The following is an 18448-nucleotide window of genomic DNA, read 5'->3' as shown; positions in this document are numbered from 1 at the left end:
CTGGCTTGTTACTGCACAGGGATGAGTCAGAGAAGGAAGAGTGCCATTACCTTTCCTTACATCATCCTAATGTCCTCCCATAGCAGCACTGACCCATCCCAGCCTATTTTAACACATGAGAACTGACAAAGTGCCGGAGGTGATGCAGCTCCTCTTAGGAAATCCGATCATGATAACAGGATGCAGCTACCTGGGTTTCAGAGGAGGATTATTTGGTTCTCAGGCAGCAAAGGGCTTCATCTGGGCTGGGATCGCATGGAGAAGCCATCTCCGTGTGCGATGCAGCGCGATGTTCTCCTGCCTCTCGCCAGCTGATCCAGTCCCTGGTCCTTCCGATGCGAAGCACTCAGCTCTTGTGGATTTTTTCTTCTTCCTTTCCTGCAGTTAGGCTAGCAGGTGCAAGAGGCGGTGTTGCTGGAGCTGTTTCGCTGGACACGAGCTCTATAGGCCAGGGAAATATAAACTAAATTTAGCCTTTGAAGAAGTGTGAGCTCCTCAGTATCAGTAATAGACCGGCCTCTTTGTGCTGTTGTCTTCCTGCTTTGAGTTTGTAAAGCACGATGTGCGTTTAGGGTGCTGCGTGCATGTTGCTGAAGGGCATTCTGCTACTCATAGTAAAATAGCTGGAATAACCTATCGAAGGTAATTGGGAAAAATCAGAGTGTAATTTCACAAGCAGCAAATCTGGGAAGGAGCCCCCGTAATGGGTATCAGCTGGAGGAAAGCAAAACAAAACCACTTTCTGCTGACCAGAGAGGAAGCAAGGGAAAGAGAGAGAAACACGTAGTAAACCCAGGAAGAGTTAAAAGCAGAATCGGGATCTTTAAATCCCACTTATTGCAACATCTTTTCAGATGGCAGAATCCCATGTGTGAAAGATGCTGGTGTAAGGAGAAATCTGGGAATTTTTTCCACGTGGACAAGCCTGTTCTTGTATTCTTCTGAGTGACGTACATGGCAGTAACGAGGGATGCTGAGCTGCTAGCTTACTGTTAGAGAAACTCGGTGGCATGGCACGCATGGTGTGATGAAAATGACAAATTTTCTGTAGTTGCTGGTTGCTGTAGGCATGTTGGTATCAGTGGAGCCGTGAATATTTATGTTAGCTGTGATACTGGCATGCAACAAGTGTTGGATTTCCTATTTTTCCTAGGAAAAAAAACCACTAGTTTTTAGAAATTCACTGTTTTTTAATGACAAACCGTCTTCCTACTCTTGGCTAAGAAATGAAGTAGTTTGGGTGCAGAAAAAAATAATTCCCTTGCTGTGTATTTGTACATTACTTTACACTGACGTTGACCGAAGCTGTGTATATGCAGGCATTTAATCTCTTGTACAGTTTTCCTCCTGTGAGCAGTCCTTTTGAAACTGTTGAAATGAATCCTGTGAGTAAAGTTGGTACTGTAGATGACCCTGGTTGGCTTTTCCTTTCTGAGGGAATATTTGCATCCCCAGATTCGGATATAACGTCCCTCAGAACACAGTACCAGGGTCAAGGCATCTTTAAAAGCAAAACCAAACCAAACCCTGAACCGCACAGAAGTACCACCTACAGCAGGCATTCTTCAAGCAGCTATTCTTCCTGCTCATTGGAGTAACAAAGAAATAAGCTACAACAAGTTCTAATCTTCCTGCGTCTTCTACAGCTGTTACTGCCACACTTCCCTGTTCTCTAAAGTGCTTTTCTCCTGCGTTGTGAAAACAACGGGAGGCCCTGATTGCGCAAAAAGCCCCAAACCTTGTGCCATACCTGCTAAAGCCCTTCTGCCTGGGAGCAGAATTTGTAGCACAGCTGGGGCTGAACACGGCGAACCCCCAGGGGCCCGAAGTGGTGGTTATGCAGATAGATGGGGATGAAGCACGTCGGACATTTCCTAGCTTCATCGCTGACTGCCGGGGGCAGCGGCAGGCGGAGCACTTGCAGGGCTTTGGAGCTGTCGGAGGTGGTGGTGGAGAACCCGGTGTGCTCTGCGGGCAAGGCTGAGAGTAAGAAAAACTTAATTAAATGGGAAAAAAAAACACTCTGAAGGTCTTTTGTGTCTCTTTCTCTCCTCTTTGTTGTACTGGCTAAGCCCTCAGCTGCAGTACGCAGAGGCAGGTGGTGGTGTGGAGGTGCTGGCCTCCAGGAGCACACATCAGACCAGACCATAAATGTGTGGGCAGCTCCTGTCAGTGGATTGCAGTTCCCTCCACGGTTACAAAGTGTAACTTCGGTGCTGGTTGCCCCAAACCTCAGAAACGTGCAGTGCCCTGAGTACATCGGGGCGGCCATGGAGGCAGGCGGCTGGGCGTCTGTCACCCCAGCTGCAAAACTCCCCCCTTCTTCCCATAAGAAAGAAATGCTTCTGAGGGCTGCCTTTCTCAGTGCAAGCCTGGATGATGAGAGGGAGGAACGCGGGATGCTTCTTGGCCTCTGCCAAGGGCCGGTGCTTCCTGCAGACGGCTGTGGTTTTGCAGCTGGCCGGGGTTAGCGGGCGGAAGGGTGCGCTGGCAGGATTAGCCTCTGCTGCCGGCCAGGGGGAGAGCCGCTGGCAGGCAGCTCCCCTGAGATAACCGTGCCCCGGTTACGCGAGCCCAGCCTATCTGCGCTGAACACTGTGTGGGGAGCTGCTGAAATGACCGCTGGCTTTCTACGTTCTTCTTACCGCTGGCTCCTGATCGCTAATAGAAGCGTGGGGATTCCCTGAAGGTTTGTTTTCCCAGTTTTGCGTTCACTTGGTCTTCTTTGTCTTCGTTTTTCTTGGAAGTGATCTTGAAAGAAAGCTTGAGCTCAGACAGGTTCTAGCTTTAGAGCATTCAAGCTCACAACCTAGATCCAGGTGCAAGTTTTCTTGATTCCTTCTCCTTTCCAGTAGCCAACTGTCTGTGCATAGACAGTGCTTGGTCCTGTGCTTGGAGCGGCCTCACTTTGCTAATTTTACTTCTTAAATGCTTTTTGTAGGTCACTGCTTTCAAGTGAAACAAGTCTTTGCTGGTTTGTTTTTGCCTTTTGTATCATTCTTTCTTTGTTTTCTCCTCCAGTATTTGCAGTCCCCTGATGTCTCTACCTCTGCCTGACGCTGTTGTCCTCATTAATAGTTTCTGTCATCCAATTTATGTAAGGCTCCAGTTGGCTGCAAAATCTATCTATATGTAGTATTTGCTATTTATTTGTGGAGTTCTTACAACCTGTAGTTGCTGACATCACAAAAACAGGACAGTTACTAATGGTTCTCAGCAGTTCCCACGTAGTGCTGTAGTGCTTGCTCTTTCTTTAGCCTCATGTGGATGTTGGCTCAAGCCACGTTATGATCAGACCAGAGATTAAGTCAGGTTGGTGTTTTGCATGTTTGAGAGAAGTACTTCATATCCCTAGAATATTTTGGGTTTTATCAACTTAAATATCAGCGTCGTAGTAGGTTAGCATAGCTCCTGTATGCTCAATCTGCATATGATTTTTTTTTCTAAGAAAGTAATGGATGTGTAACTTGTTAATGGTGCTGTTGCATAATATATGGGCTCAAGCCTACAAATATTTTCAGCCCTTCTTAAAAGGCAAGTGACTGGATGTTCAGGCTTGTGGGCTTATGGCCCCACTTTGGTTACTGTGTTTAAAAATATCTCCATATATTCTTCTGACAAAGTTGTTAATGGACTTGAAGTTCCTGATAGAGTACTCCAAATATCAGCTGCTGCAGTTTTTGAGTTTTACTGGCACTGACGATTGTTCCTACTGACAGTCTTGTCCTTCAGCAGCAGCCACTTCTGCTTCTGGTCTTTTCCCTGTGCACTGGCAGAGGTTTTTCCCATGAGTAACAAGATATGAAACTCCAGCTAGAGTCATCGTGAGCACTCACTTCTACAGGAATATTTATCCAAAAAGCACTGCTAGAGTTTTTGTTCCCCTCCATGAAATGTTTTTGAGAGAGAGAGGAAGGGAGGGGAAGGGAGGGGGAGCAGGAAGAGAGAGGTGGAGAAAGAAAGTACCTAAGCATATTTACTTTCTGCCTTTTTAATTATGGCAAAAATGTTCTTCATGTCCTATTGTGTCAACTTCTTTTTGACCTTCGTATTATATTAAAATACAGTATAAACAATATTAAATGAAATTCAGTTCTTTAGCATACATAGGTAAAAGGTCTGCCTTACATATTTTAACATACATGTGTATACAAAATACTAGGTAAATAGCAGAAAGAAAATTGTTAAATATTGGCAAACCAAAATATCCCAAAGAACCCCACTCTAAGTGTTAAATGTTTGTAAAATTTTCCATTGCATAAAAAAGGAAGGAAATAATGTTTTTTATTTCAGTTTGTAGCAAATTCATATTCTGATAAGCCAGCGTACTTTTTGAGATGGAAAGTTTGTTTCTGATAAACGTTGTGGTCAGTCAAGACTTTTTGTGATAGATTTATTCTGCTTTATTGCCTAGAGATCTGCTAGAGGAGCAGTTGATTCTCATCTCTGTATAAAACCAAACAACACGTAATACATATGCAAAAGAGCATTTACTCCATTTAGTTCAGAGAAATCAGTCCAAATTTGTTTCTCTGTGAGATGAGTATCTGACCCTGAGATTAAACACAGTTTTGGACTGCATGCAATATTTTTACTTCGAGTATTCTTGACGTTATCAGTGAACTTTGCCAGGAAGTGAAATTCAGTGCATACTTATCTAAAAAGGTGTTGGAGAGTAAAAATTGTTGAAGGGATGCTTTAATTTGCAGGAAACGAGTGGTTTTTTCTCTAGTGAAGAAACCTCACCGTTTTTTAATGTGGCTAGATGGGCTATCCTATAATTTTCACTGATTGTGTAAAACATTTTGCATCGTGAGTAAAACTGGCAGGGACGAGATAGAGCTGGAAAAGCCAAAGGGCATCTCTACCCACTCAAATATTTCAAACTTATGTCACCTTGTTAAGGCATGCGTATTTACGTCACTGTGGATGCTTTTATATTTTTTGATACCGAGCCTTTTGACCTTTGGGAGCGCTGAACTATTCCTTCATTGGCTACGAACCTGGCTCCACACTGAGAATTTCTGGCAGCTCTGCTTAATACGGACAAAAAGGGGAGATCCCTGGGAGCAGTTATTGCAACATTTATGCAGTTGCTGCGGTCCGTGCATGTATGTGCACGTCTGTGCTGTGCTTTTCCTTCTGTTTTAATATCGCTGACGGAGCCGCGGCGTTATTTGAATTGCCTTGTGGCCAGCTGAGGAACAGGACAAGGGAGGCTGGCGCATGGAAAAAAACCACCCCTCTGAGTGAAATGTCAGCCCATCTTCTTGCCCTGCTTGCTGCGATTAATGGGAAAAGCAAATGTCCTACAGCCATCAAAGATCTGATCAAACCCTGATTGAAATCAGTGAGGATTTTTCACAGTCTTTGGGCTGGACACCATTTCCTAGGAGGTTCATGTTTTGTAGGGTTTTGGTTCAGTATTTTACATCTGCAGCAAGGTCTCTGTGTCATTGCTTCCCATGAAAATAAATCGGTTGTAATGTCAAATTGTAGCTCTGAGCGAAGAGTTGCCCTCACTCTGGTGAGGCTGGGGTTGAAGTTAGCCAAGGTCATAAAGTTCGAAGAATACAGCGAGTGCAGCCTTGCCGCTTTTAGGGCACACATGGGTGACTTGCTTAGTTTTGGCTCACTGGTCTGAAACACTGATAGAAACTAATGATTCTATTTGCAACTTTTTTTATTACAGGCTGCAAACAGTTACCTGAGGGATCAGTGGTTCCATTCTTTGCAGTGGAAGGTAAGTCCTGCACTTTACAGTTTACTTGTATGTCTCTTATACTACTTTTTAACATTCCCTGTTCCTCCATTGTGAGAGCCCCGAATGGCTCTTTGCTTCCACAAACCCTAAATCAGAACGTTTGTGCGGTTCCAACATGTTCATATAGTGAATGAAGTGGACTGGACTCATTCACTTGTTACGTAGCCTATTGTTATTAACATCTGATGATTTCAAAAAAAGCAGATAGCAAGTGAATTCATATAGAAGCAGTACAGAGATTGGATGGTTTGGGGGTTTGTACCGTGAAGTGCAGTGCATTATGGAATGACTGCAGCCCAATCACATGTTCTGGGCTCTTGGGATACTTGGGTTGCTTTTCTTTTTCTTTTTTTCTTTTTTTTTGCTGAAACTATGGAGAAAGAGTGTCTTTCAGAGTCACTTACTGTAAGTAGCATCAGTCTGTGTCCATGCTTTGAATGATTTGGATTTAAAGGCAGTGTCCATTTCAAAGATTTCGAGCCCCTTCTTGCATTCAGTGGGAACAGTGGACCGCTTGCTCTGGGCAGGGGAAGCGGATCACAGTGACAACATTGTGTCTCCAAAGCAGAACATTCCTCATCACAAACTGTAGCTGCTGACCTTTGGATGGAATCCGTATGGATCCGAGATGCAGTTGGAAATAAGTTTGGGCCAGATGCTGAGTGCGGTTGTCCTCTGCCTGGTGGTGTGAAACAAAACGGCGGCTTTGCAGCTCGGGATTTCTCTTCGGCAGGGTTTCAGTAAAGCCAGCCAGGTTGGCTGCGTAGCTTATCAAGATTTCAGCCTGCTGACAGCAACCGCATGTGAAAATATAAGCAAGTCCCTCCCACCAAACTGGTTTGGCCGTAGGTGTTTCTGATAGCACTGCTGTTGGAAAATAGTTGTGTGACAAAACCGCAGGGTTTGTGGGCTTTGTATAGCCACCAGCGGCTGGCAGCATTGTGTGCCGAGTGGGTCCAGGTTCTTATCAGTAGGAGCCAAGTGTCGACATCTCCTTTTCCAGACCACTGGCATATTCTCCAGCCTGTTCCCCCGGCTGCCCAAATCAGCGTGGGACAGCGGTGCTGATAGCAGAAGGCAGGGTCCTGGTGTGGCACTTTATTTTGGCCTCTTGACAGTCTCATTAACACAATGCCTAGCTGGCCTTGATTTCTTCGCAACTCCTGAGGATAACAAAGAGGCATTGAAGCTTAAAGCATGCAGAGACACTATCTCCGTCTGGCTGTTAATTCCCTCCTGCGCTGGCAGGCGAGGACGATCAGAGAAAGGCAGAACCTAGTCCCTGGGCAGGATGTTTGAGGCAACACCGTGCTGGTGGCATGTGCCCACTTCCCTCCTGCAGTGAGGCCAAGATCGGGGCTGGAGATGCAGCTCTGAAAAATGTGAAGAGAGTATAAAGATGCAACCTGGTCCCACCCCCTCCCACCCCATCAATTTAACGATGAAGAAAAAGCCTGGGCAGAATGACCTGGCTTGCTCACATGCCTTTCGGTCATGGAGAGGGAGCTTTGCTCTGTGGGAGTTGTTTTTAAAGGAGTATTTCTTAAACTTTCCAACGCTTCTGACCAAGCCTCTCATTTTGGGAAACTCTGAGTAATTTAACTTGTTGCAAAGTGGATTTTATTTTTTGCTTCCTTGCTTCCCTCCCCACCCCCATTAAGTTGGCTTTTGAAAAACAAGTGAAACATTATCTTGATTCGAAAGGCCTTCCCTTTACCAAGAATAGCAAGTAGCTTTTTCCCATAAGAACAGTGGCAGGGTTTAGTCACTGCCCAGGTACTTTACACTAACAAATTCCTCTTTGCTAACACGGAGGTAGTTTTGATGGGTTTTATTGCTTAGCAGAGAGGAAGAACACCTGGTAACTTTCTGCTCTTTGCTTTGGAGGATATTTGGCAGGTTTGAGTGAAACCACACCAGAACTAAGAGGCAGGACAAGCAGTATATCTCTAGAGACCGGAGGAGCACGGTGTACCCTGCTGAAGCTTTTACCACTTCCCTAGCACTGCAGCCTGTGACTTTAACAGCCAGGTGCCGATGTTCATCTTGCTCCGAAATTTGCATGGTTTGATGATTAAGCAGTTAGTGAGGGAACCCACAAAACCCCACGAAGTCTATTCTTCTGGAATGGGTCATTTACACAAAGCACCAGCTGGCAGCGCGATCGCCGCAGCTGTATTATAATTGGGTGGTTGTGCTGATGAATGATATATTTGTCCAGTGGTCTTGCAAATAATAGGTCAAAACATTTCTGCGGGGATGCGGAGCACAGATGCAAAGTGGTGCAGATAGCTGAAGTAGTTACTCGGGGGAGAACAGCTACTCCACGGAGACGAGCTTGCTGTTGTTTGTATTCCTGGGGTGGAAGTGTCTGGGGGGTCCAGCTGAACCCAGAGCCTCCCCATACGAGGCTCTGCATGTGGATGGAGCAGGAGAACTTCGCTTCCCCAGCCCCTTTTTGCAGATGGCAAACTGATAGCCGGCAAACTGAGAGCCAGCAAACTGATTCCCAGCAGTGGGGATTAGCCTCAGCCTCCTTGATCTTAAAACAGGAATACGTGCAGTACAGCTGTGGGAGCAGATCTGGGCTCTGTTTATACCTTTCTGCCTCCTTTTCCTATGCTTCAAGCTGTTGGACTCGGTTGTGGCCTGCCTGTTGTCTGAGCTACCAGGAAAATGGCTGGCTCTAGTGAATTGTTGTATTGTTAAACATCTGGGGAAGCTCCTTCGGTTTGGGCACTTACTGGGTATCCTTTGGCCTTGTACGAAGGTGCTGAGGTCTGTGAGAGCTTTTATGTGGCGCAGTTTTAAGGATTAACACGCTGTGGGAATTCAATTTGCCAGCCAGCACCCTGGAAATAATTTTTGTTCCAAGAGACAAACATTGAAATAAAAATCAAAAATAATTTCTTTCTGCAGCCCAGAGAATAATAAAAGAGATGCTACAGATAAACAGAACTGAGAGAAAACCCAACATGTAATTATCCATGTTTTAGATCCAGTTCCAAGAGGTTTTATGTGTCATCCAGCTAACTAGCTGTCAAGATGCTTACACAGCTTTTTAGGTGTGACTTTCTCCTTGAATACTGTGCTTATTGAAGGCAGTCTGGATGTCGGGGCAGTCTGTTCCTTATGTACTCATTTTCTCTTGGGGTTTTCCATTTGAAACCCTCCCACTAAGGGTTATGCGTAATTTCTTGTTTAATCTGGCTATCAGCAACTCCTAAAAGATTATTGGCCACCTCAGCCTATTTTTAGAAATCCCGATTTCCTTTGGGTTATGGCTAAGCCAAACTGTCGTTGTTCAGAGAATAAACAGAACATGTTAACAACCGTCCAAATCCTCGTACATAAACAAATCATTAATCCATCGGGTAAGAAGCATTCCTTTCAACCAGGGAGGTTGGTTTGAAACCATGATACATAATCTTTGGTACTTGGGAGCTGATAAGTCGTAGCAGCGTATCGATAAAGATAACAACACTTTCTGTGGACACACAAAAGATGATAACACGTGCAGTTCATTGCCCGTTCTGGATCTAGGCTAGATACGGTGATAACCAGCCGTTTCTGTAGGGGATGACTACAGCTAAGCTTGGCTTTGATGGGTACTGGACCTTGTAATTTTGGGACACACACAAATACCCATCTGTGTACCCCTGACAGTATCCGTCTGCTTCGTTGCCCTTTTATCTGTTGCTGTCTTTGGGGTAAGGCCTGTTTCTGTGTGCTTGTACGACATGTGGCACGCAGAGGTACCATCCCCTTTAGCCAACGTTGAGCCCTACTACAGCACGTGCTCTAAGTGTGGGTCATGGAAAGACCACTTGACTAGGCTAGTACCACCCTGCTTTGGAATTCAACCTCCTTGAGGTCTTCCCAGGGGGTCCTGGGGTCTTCTCCAGTGATGGGCCCTACAAGTAGAGGTTGGCATTTGCTGGGGGAAACGCAAACCTTTTGCCTGTAACCTAAAGGTTACACAGGGCTTTTTTAGCGTGCTTGATAGTAAACTCTGAACATCGCCTGCATTATGAGATGTGGATTGCTTGTGTTTTCTGGTTAGCTGAATGATGCAGCAATGAAACATGGCAGCTGAAGGCTTTGGGGGAATGTCCTGAATCGACCCAGGGCAGAGAGAATAGACCTAGGGCTGCAGTAAAGCGTGAAGTATGACTCAGGCTGGGAGCTTTGTGTGCCCATGACCTGGATCTTCTCGAAAGGCTTGCCTATATCTTGTCTTTCCTACTGATGCTATTAACCACTTTTTGGTTGTCCTCTCATGAGTAATGCTGCCTGATCAGGGATTTTACCCATCTGCTAGCAGGGACAGGGAAAAAGTGTTAATTGTAGAGTAGTTCAGCTTGGAAGGGACCACTGAACATCGTCTGGTCCTCTCACCACCCACATCCCCTTCCTTCCCACTCATCGCAGGGTGTACTTTGGAGTTGAATGAGGTTGCTCAGAGCGTGGACAGCCCAGCTGAGAGGCCGCAGACTGACCACAGAGCTCATGTGTGGTCTCCCAAGTGCTGAGCGGAGGGGAACAGCCACCTCCCTCCACCGCCTGCTTGTGCCCTTGCTTGTGCAGCCCCGTGCGTGTATGCACTCGCCATCAACAAACACATTACCCTTGTTTTCACATTCATTTTCTACACAGACTCCGTGTTTTGATTCCCATGAATTGGGAACTGGAACAATGCTGTCATTTGGGATTTGCAAACATTTTGCAGTGAATGCTAAAACAAGAATTGTTGGCCCTCGTTCAATAACTTTAATTTTGAATTAATATTTCTCTGGTTCCCTTAGGGATTGCTTGATCTGTGTCTTCGGGAAATAGTTACTTCAATGCACAAGCGGCCCTGTTAATTGCAAAGGGATTGCTTGTCATGTAAAGTCACACTTGACCTGAATAATGAGGCCCTCTCTGGTTTGTACCGTGTCCAGGTTATGAATTCCCTGTCCATTAACACAGAATATTTTTATACAGTAGATGATTTGCCCAGCTGTGTGTGTCTGTACCTGTATCTAACAGGGAAAGTTCAGAGGGGGGTATTTTTCTGTGCTATAGAACTACACAAAATTAAGTTAAGGGAAACTGTTCTCAAAAGTGTGGCGAAGCTTTCCTTGTGTAAAAGCACCTTTACGGTTTTGTCACCATGGTAATGATTAAAAATAGTGCTGATACAGGAGTGGGGCTTATATAGAATCTAAATGATGGCATTAAAATTTAGAGCCTTAAATGTCGGTAAATCATGCCTTAAAACTATGAGATCGGGAAAAAAATCACATCAGTTATGGCTGAAAATGCCCACGTCTGTCATTTGTGTTTAATCACCTGATTTACGATCTGAGAGAGGAAGCTTTGGTACCCTGTGACAACTCAGGAGCCCTGTGCTGTGCTTCATAGCGAAAATATTATTCACCGACACACTCAGCAGCTCTTTGGGGTGGTGTCTGCTGGACTTCAGACCCTCTCTTTGGTGGTTAGGGAGCGCACACACAACTGTAATTGTCTTGGCTATTTCTTTGCTTTCTTTAGCTAAAAACCCCAAGTATTTTAGCAGAACACAGAACTTCACATTTTCTGTTATTTTGAGGTGAAGCAACAAATAGTTCATATACAATTAGGCTGATGACTGCTTTTTTTTTTCCCCTTTTGTGTCTGTGTATGAGTCAATCATATATTGATGGGAACCTAAGCTGTGGAATTAAGGTTTGCCTTTCAAAGCCTCGGGGCTTTAAAAGCATTGTGGGCTTTGACTACTCATGAGCTTTAAAGGAACAAGCTCCTGACAAAACAAAAGGCAGGCCACAAGTGCTTGGCTGTTGCCTTACACTTCCCATGGAAAGGCGAGGTGAGGTGCAGCCTGCTGCCTTGCATGGGGCTCTCCGGTGCCGTCCCCTCGCCCTTTGGGGAATGGTTGGTCTGTGGGCTGAACAACCTCGCTGCCAAGTCAGGAGCTACCCATGGAAATCTCATCATACATGCAGCCTTTTAGTCAAATCACGTTGATTTTTTGCTGTTAACTATCCTCCCCCACTACTTTTGGCTTAGGACGTTTCCACGAGCACATGAAGTCCGTTGGCCCCCTCGTTTTCCCATGCACGTTCGATCAGCCTCAGGCCATGTGTTATCAGGCGTCACTCGAAAAAATCTTGGCCTTGCCTCTTGTTTCTGGGACCACAGTCTGCGGGAGGTAACCGTGCTGTCAGCAGCAGAAAGGCACGGCTCTCGCTCGGGGAAGGGAAAACGGATGGATGAAAACCAGACAGGATGCTGACAGAATTGGATCTAGACGTTTCTTCTCATTATAAATCATTGGAAGTGTTTTAAGAAGGTAGAGCAGTTTATCGTTTTGAGCATTTTGAACACGGCGGCACCGCACTTTGTCCGGCCAAAAGAGGCTCTCGGCACCGTGCTGAGATGCCAGCCTGGATCCGAGCTGCTGCTCTGCCCTCGCCCAGCCCTATGCACCCGCTTGTGTACCCCCAGCTGCCTCCTGCATTGCCAAAAGAGGCTTTTTTAGGGCGGCGGGACTCCGGCCAATTAATCGGCCAGTGGTGAAATCTGAGTAGAAACTAGATAGTTATTTTCTTGCCTTAGCTAAGTCAGGACCAGCTCTAAATTTTCCCTGCTAGACTTGGATGCTATCCTATTCAAACTAATATTAGGTCTGAAGATAGAGGGGTGTCAAAAACAGCTGAATAAACAGGTCAGGGTGTTATTGTGTGCCTAGGTCTCGGCTCCGAGGAGGAGTAACTACAATTGCTGGAGTATGTTGCTTCTCAGGAATGCTGCACCACTGGCCAAGAGGAATCCTCATTTTTCGTCCTGACAAATTGCTCTTCAGCATTATTCCAGGGCCGACCATATGACTAATCTTTTGCAATTCAAGACTTCCAGGTCACGGTGACCACTAGCTTCACCAAATTACAACTTCTCCTCTGTAGCTGCTCTAATACAGGGCTGCACCAAAATTGATCTCTCGGTAAGGTTCCTAGCTGCAGAGGCGAGGTAGAAATGTGGTGTTTCGGAGATCTCGTATGAGCACAGCGCTGGTAGTCTTTCCCAGGAGTGTAATTATCCTTCTTGCACGACGCATTGGGTGTGAAAGCCTAACTCGGGGAGTTGGCATGTACTAAGTGCCTTGTTAAGCTGCTGTGCTGGGACCCAGTTCTGCATTATTGATGTTATGAGGACTCTTGCCAATTACTTCATGGGTGTCTGGAGAAGACTTACAGGAGCCTGAAGGAGCAAAGGAGATGGAGGTGTTGTTTTAGATTTCTCTTTCCTGCCTTGCATGTGTTTTTTTTTTCTTGTTTATTTATTCCAGTATAATTACTGTGCGTCCAGAGCATCAGAGTATGTGTAATTCGTTGTCTTAGAGGATTATAAAATTGCTACTAATATCCACAAAAAACTCTGAAAGTTGCAAGTGTCACAGCCTGTATCATCTGCTACGAGTCACATGCCCAGCATGTCTGTCACACTTCCTTATTTTTTCCCCCCCAGAAATAGCAATTGTTTCAAAATTAGAAAAAAAAAAGCAGCAGAAAACAATGCTAGTAAAAGTACTCCTTTCGTTCCCCTGTCTTCATTCAGAAGCCACTGCCTCACCGCTCTTTGCTGTAGGATTTGAGATGGGAATGCTCCCTCGGGCTGTGAGGCCAGAGGCAAGATGCACCGAGGGCAGCGGGGCGATTGTCAGCGCCTTGCTTGCATCAGCCTGTCCCCAGAGCACGGCGGTGTTAGTGTCACCCCAGCAATGCGGGATGCTCTGCGAGGATGTCGGCCGTGGGGTCAGAGAGCTGAACGCTGCGGGTCTCGGTTGGATTTGCACGTCGTGCAGCGTTTGTACGAGGGGGAAAGAAGACGAGCAAATCGCAGAGATCTGGTGGTGTTTCGGTGGGCTAAAAAGCTGCAGTGGCTTTGGCGTTCTGTGCTGACTGGGTGCAGTGAGATGGGACGTAAAAATGTGGAACAGAGCGATGGCACTGTCTGAGATGCAGATGCCGCTCTAAAATCTGGTATCTCCCTGTGAGAAACTGGGAAATTCAGAGCTCCAAAGCCCTGCGATCTGCAGGCAGAAACACCCTGCTTTCCCAAAGTCCCTTTTAAGATGCTTGCAAGCCTCACATCAGTACCCAGTGCCTGTGCTCTCCCCACGGCTCTGCAGCAGCTCTCTGACACAAACACGCTCCTCGAGCCCTGCACATCTCTCTTGCTGACGACATTGATGATGCAGGTGCACATGAGAGAGAAGTCAATCTCAAAGCCATTTATGGCTCTGAAGTGCTGGAAACTCAGCAAAATAATGCATTTGCCAAGGAGGAGAGAGTGAAGCAGGTGGGTAAACGTCCATTTAGAAGGTTTTGCTGACTGGCGAGCGGGGAGGAGGGCAGGAGAAGGCGAGGGTGCCCACTGCTAGCAGCAGACTATTAAGGAAAAGGGATGACGTGGCTTTTTAATCTGGTTTGCATATCTGGGAAGAAATAATTGCTCTGTACGCCACTCGGTGCTACCTAAGCTGACTGGCGTTTCCCAGAACACAGAATTGGACCGGATTCTCTTTCAGAGGTTATCTTTTGTTAACAGCTCCTACCATTAGCCAGCTGCTTAATCCTAATTCGAGGCGGTTTCTCGGGTGGCAAGTCCTTCCCATCAGAGTCCCTTCGTGCCTGAAAGGGCTGGCATATGTTCCGCAGCCTTGCAGATGAGGCAGCGTCCCCTTTTCCTGGTGATGAACAGCTCTCGTGCCTGAGTGGGATCAGTACTGTCAGTGGGGTGGCTTTCTGCACAGCAGGTATGCTGCCTGCCTGTTCTCCACGGTGGCCTTGTGCACGGCTTTTCCTCTGGCAGACCTGGTCAAAGTGCAGTGACGATAAGATTGTGCGTGTTCTTTTTTTTTTTTTTTTTTTTTTCCCCCTACGCACTATCTCGTCTCTGCAGTGGCAAAGTCATTTATTCCCGCTGCAGCCTGAGAGCCGGTGGATGTCAAGGACCGGGCTCCACAGCCGCAGCCGTCATGTGTGGGTTATAAAGCGCACAGATATGTAGGTACGGGAAACCCGGAGCACTTCACCTTGGTGTCAGGTGCATCCTGTAATGCAGCCAGTAATGCTAGGTCTGTACGCAGCCAGGACTGCACCTACATAGCAGTTCATGTCACGGTTCTTTGTGGCTTCTGCTTTCTCTGATTCAATGCTGAACTCCACAGTCATACAGTTCCTGCTGGAGTTTAATGCTGTTTTTTTCCCACGCACTGCAATGCGGTTAGTCCACTGAAGGTTTTGGAGAGTGTGGAACTGAATGGTGCACACATATTCCTGCTTTTCATCCAGTAGTCTGTTATTTTATTATTTTTTTTTAATGGAACGTGATTTTGCTGACTCCAGCTCATACATGTCAGGCTTGCACCCCCTCTGGAAACCGTGGGTTGTGGCAGCAGCACCCAGAGGTGCCGATGCCCAGGCAGTGTCCGTGCTAAGCAGTTGCTGCGCTGGCAAAAAGGGCCAAAAGTGCTGCAGCAGGCAGCGGCGAGGCCCTGCAGGAGGAGAGAGTTGTGCCTGAGCATGTCTGAAACCTTCTCTGACGGTGACTCAGAGGCTGTCAGAGTGCTGTAAATGAAGCAGGGTGTCTGGCTCCTGCCCTGATTCTGCGACTCCGGCAACCTCTCCGTGGAGGTTTTCTTACTCATTCTGCAGAATGGTTTGAGACAGCCCCAGGGGGGTTTGTAACCCCACCAGCATGCACCTAGGGCAGAGCTTTCCAGTACCTGTGGTTATCAACTGCAACGAAGATTTTCCTCCTGCCCAACATCAGGAGAAAAAGGTGTTGTGCGACTTAAGCTTAAAACCAAAAGAAACACCACCCCAAACCCCACATGGTCAATGTGTTTTAAAACATTTCTTCTTCTGGGGAGACGTTGCATGGGATTTGCAACCCAAGACCGCAGCTGTGGCTCTACCAATGTTTTTCACAAGCGAGGTGTGGCTTGTGCTTCTGCTCGAAGCGTATCTGCAGTCATAGTGAAATTCCGCATAGCCAAAGCAACATTAAAAACAAACCCCAGCTTGGCTCTGATATGGAAAATACGGAACAGCAGTTGCTGTGTGCAGGATGAGAGCTGATGTTTTGCCAACCTGAAGTGTAAAGCTGATGCTGGAACCGGGGCCTGAAGAATGGGAGCGTTTGCCAAAAGGAAATGGAAGCAGGGATGGAGGGTTTCGGGGAATGCATCGGAGTCAGCCCTGCCAAAAAATGTCTCCCCTGTGGACAGGTCTGATTACGAGAGTAACCGCATTAGCCCATGCTCAGTGCAGCTGGAGCCGCAGTTGGCCTTTTGCGTTTTCTAGCTGGGAAACGGCATCTCGAACGCACAGCTAAGGGAGATCTGGGTTTGGATCCGCCAGCTGCGCTCCTGGATCTTGGTGACCGAAGGGCAGGGACTGGAGAAAAAGGTGAGAGACGGGCAAAAGCAAAGCCTGGTCTCTCTGCTTGGCGGTGAGTCCACCAGAGAACCCCTTCCTTCCCCACCTGGGGGATAAAAGGAAGCCACAATTTTTGAGTTGCCTTCGATTTTTGGAGGCACATACACTATATTTGCATGCAGGTTTGTCTTCAGTGGAGTCTATAAATTTAAGACCTGCTTGCATGGTGTTTTTATGTTATGTTATTGTATGTTATGTTATTTTATGTTATGTTATTTTATTTTATTTCATTTCATTTCATTTCATTTTTTCTCTTCCCTTGCATAGAATATCCTTTCCTTCTCATCCTTTCACCCACCTTTGCTGAAGGGTGTCTTTGCAGTGGTCTAGAACACACCGTAGAGCACAAACCCAGAAGGACAGCCAGCCAGGGGACAGCTGTGGGCAAAGGAGGGGATGTACATGTAATATAAATACAGCATGCTTTGGGAGCAAGTTCTCCAGTGTGTTACTGTCACAGGTGCCCAGTGTTGTGAGTGAGGGGCTGCCCTGTGAGCCCCCAGGTCCCCTGGCCACATTGCACCTCTCTTGGCCTAAGCAGAAATGCAACCCATGGCGCGTCCCTTTCAAGTTTTGTTTATTTCAGCATTCTTTCAGTCCTGCAGCGGTGTTGTCCCAGTGGTATCTGAGCAAAGGACAAGCTTTGTGCCCGTGGGAAGTGCCTGTTCAGTTGTTCCAGCCTGTGTATTAGTAACAGCTCAACCCACGTCACTGCTCCTGAACCCGCTGAACTCCGGCGGCTTCGACACAGCGCCGGTTTGGGCGGCCAGGGTTCTTGCTTGGATTAACCGAGACCTGGAGCGAGGTGCTAGACACCAGTGGAAAACAAAAAGGTTAATGAATGTAGGCCGAAAAAAGGCTTGCGGGCAGATGAGTGGGAAGCACAGCGATGGGGTGTCAGCATTCGGCCTGCTTGCCCCGTGCACGTTGGCGGTGCGTTTATTTAGATGTGCCCTCAGCTAGCGACTGGGCCGAGGCCTGAGAGTCAGGGGGCCTCAGTCTTGCTCTGGTCCTGACCTGCCATGTACCTCAAGGAAATCACCTCAGCTTTCTTGCTCTGCTTCTCCTTCCTGCCTGCAGTCATCGAGACCGTGAGCTGCTAGGGGCAGGGACTGTCACTTGGTGTATTTAGTCAGGGCCTACGCTCATGGGTGCTGATCTCAGTGCCGTAAATATCGTCGATTTCTTTGGAATTTTTTAATATGAATTGTCAGGAAATGAAGTTTTACGTAGACCTTCACCAAGGGAGGATCAGGAATTTTCCTAGCAAAACCTTCTGAAGGTCAGGAGGAGTTTGCTGCGGCATGAGCAGTCCCACGTCCCCGCTTTGCCAGCATTTATATACACCGGTCCTGGCCCCAGCCCTTTGCCTGGAATGGCACTTCTTGTAGACTTAGTCAAGTTGCTTTTTATCTTTATATTGCTAAAGGCTGAAAGGCTTTCAGTGGATCCACCTGGTGATGCAAGCCTATCCCTGGCTAACAGGGAAGCTATCTGTTAGCAGCAAGTTATTCTCACCTGTTTTTCAGAATACCTTGAGCACTGCCTGTGTTAGAACAGGGACCTAGCTGAGTCCTGGGGATGCCATCTTTGTTTTCACGAAGGCAGTGATTGAATAGACGAGATGCCAGCAGGTGGTGCTCAAGAATACATGGTACAGCTCCTGACTTGTGTAGGACATGCCAGACGTGTACTGGACATTGCAAGCAACTTTCCTGTTTCTTGGTACGTAGCATTTTAACAGAAAGTTCTGCAACGGTGGGGAAAACAGTTCCAGTGGCTGCTCTGTGCTTTTTTCCTTTGTCTACTTACGTCTAGCAAGGGCTACCTCCATTTTACTGAAGCTCCATCAAAACCAAACCGTAGCACCAGTTTGGCTCGGGCATCCCCTCGCTGAGCTGGGGAGGAGCGCTGGGCAGGAGGGCGACCTTGCCCTTCTGCTGGAGCTGCCCTCGGTGCTCGGTGAGGAATAAACAGCCGCTGGCACACGCAGCCCTCCAAGTCATGCATGTTCCTGCAGTAGCTTGAGCTCGGCCACAAAAGAAACGATATTGGGAGGAAAAGGACCAAAGAGCACAGAATTTAACTGGCTGCTCTGGGTTCGGGCTGGCAATTTATTTTAGTGTTACGATGGCAGTAGTAGCTGAGGGGAAGACTGGTTCTCAAGAATACAGAATGTTTGCTGGCCACTGAT

The 18448-nt window shown here is 47.0% G+C and overlaps 1 protein-coding gene across 5 annotated transcripts in view; it reads left to right on the top strand.

Annotated features, from left to right (window-relative positions):
* CMIP (c-Maf inducing protein) overlaps positions 1 to 18448 on the top strand; it is a 128791-nt gene that overhangs the window by 73652 nt on the left and 36691 nt on the right. For all 5 annotated transcript variants that reach the window (XM_080552462.1, XM_080552461.1, XM_080552465.1 and 2 more), the window contains one exon: positions 5693 to 5743. In XM_080552462.1, the coding sequence (XP_080408588.1) occupies positions 5693 to 5743 (51 nt within the window). The remainder of the gene's footprint in view (positions 1 to 5692; positions 5744 to 18448) is intronic.

This window comes from Anser brachyrhynchus, assembly GCF_964034855.1.
Source record: "Anser brachyrhynchus genome assembly, chromosome: 12".
Lineage (NCBI taxonomy): Eukaryota > Metazoa > Chordata > Aves > Anseriformes > Anatidae > Anser > Anser brachyrhynchus.
This window is presented reverse-complemented; position numbering and strand designations above follow the sequence as displayed.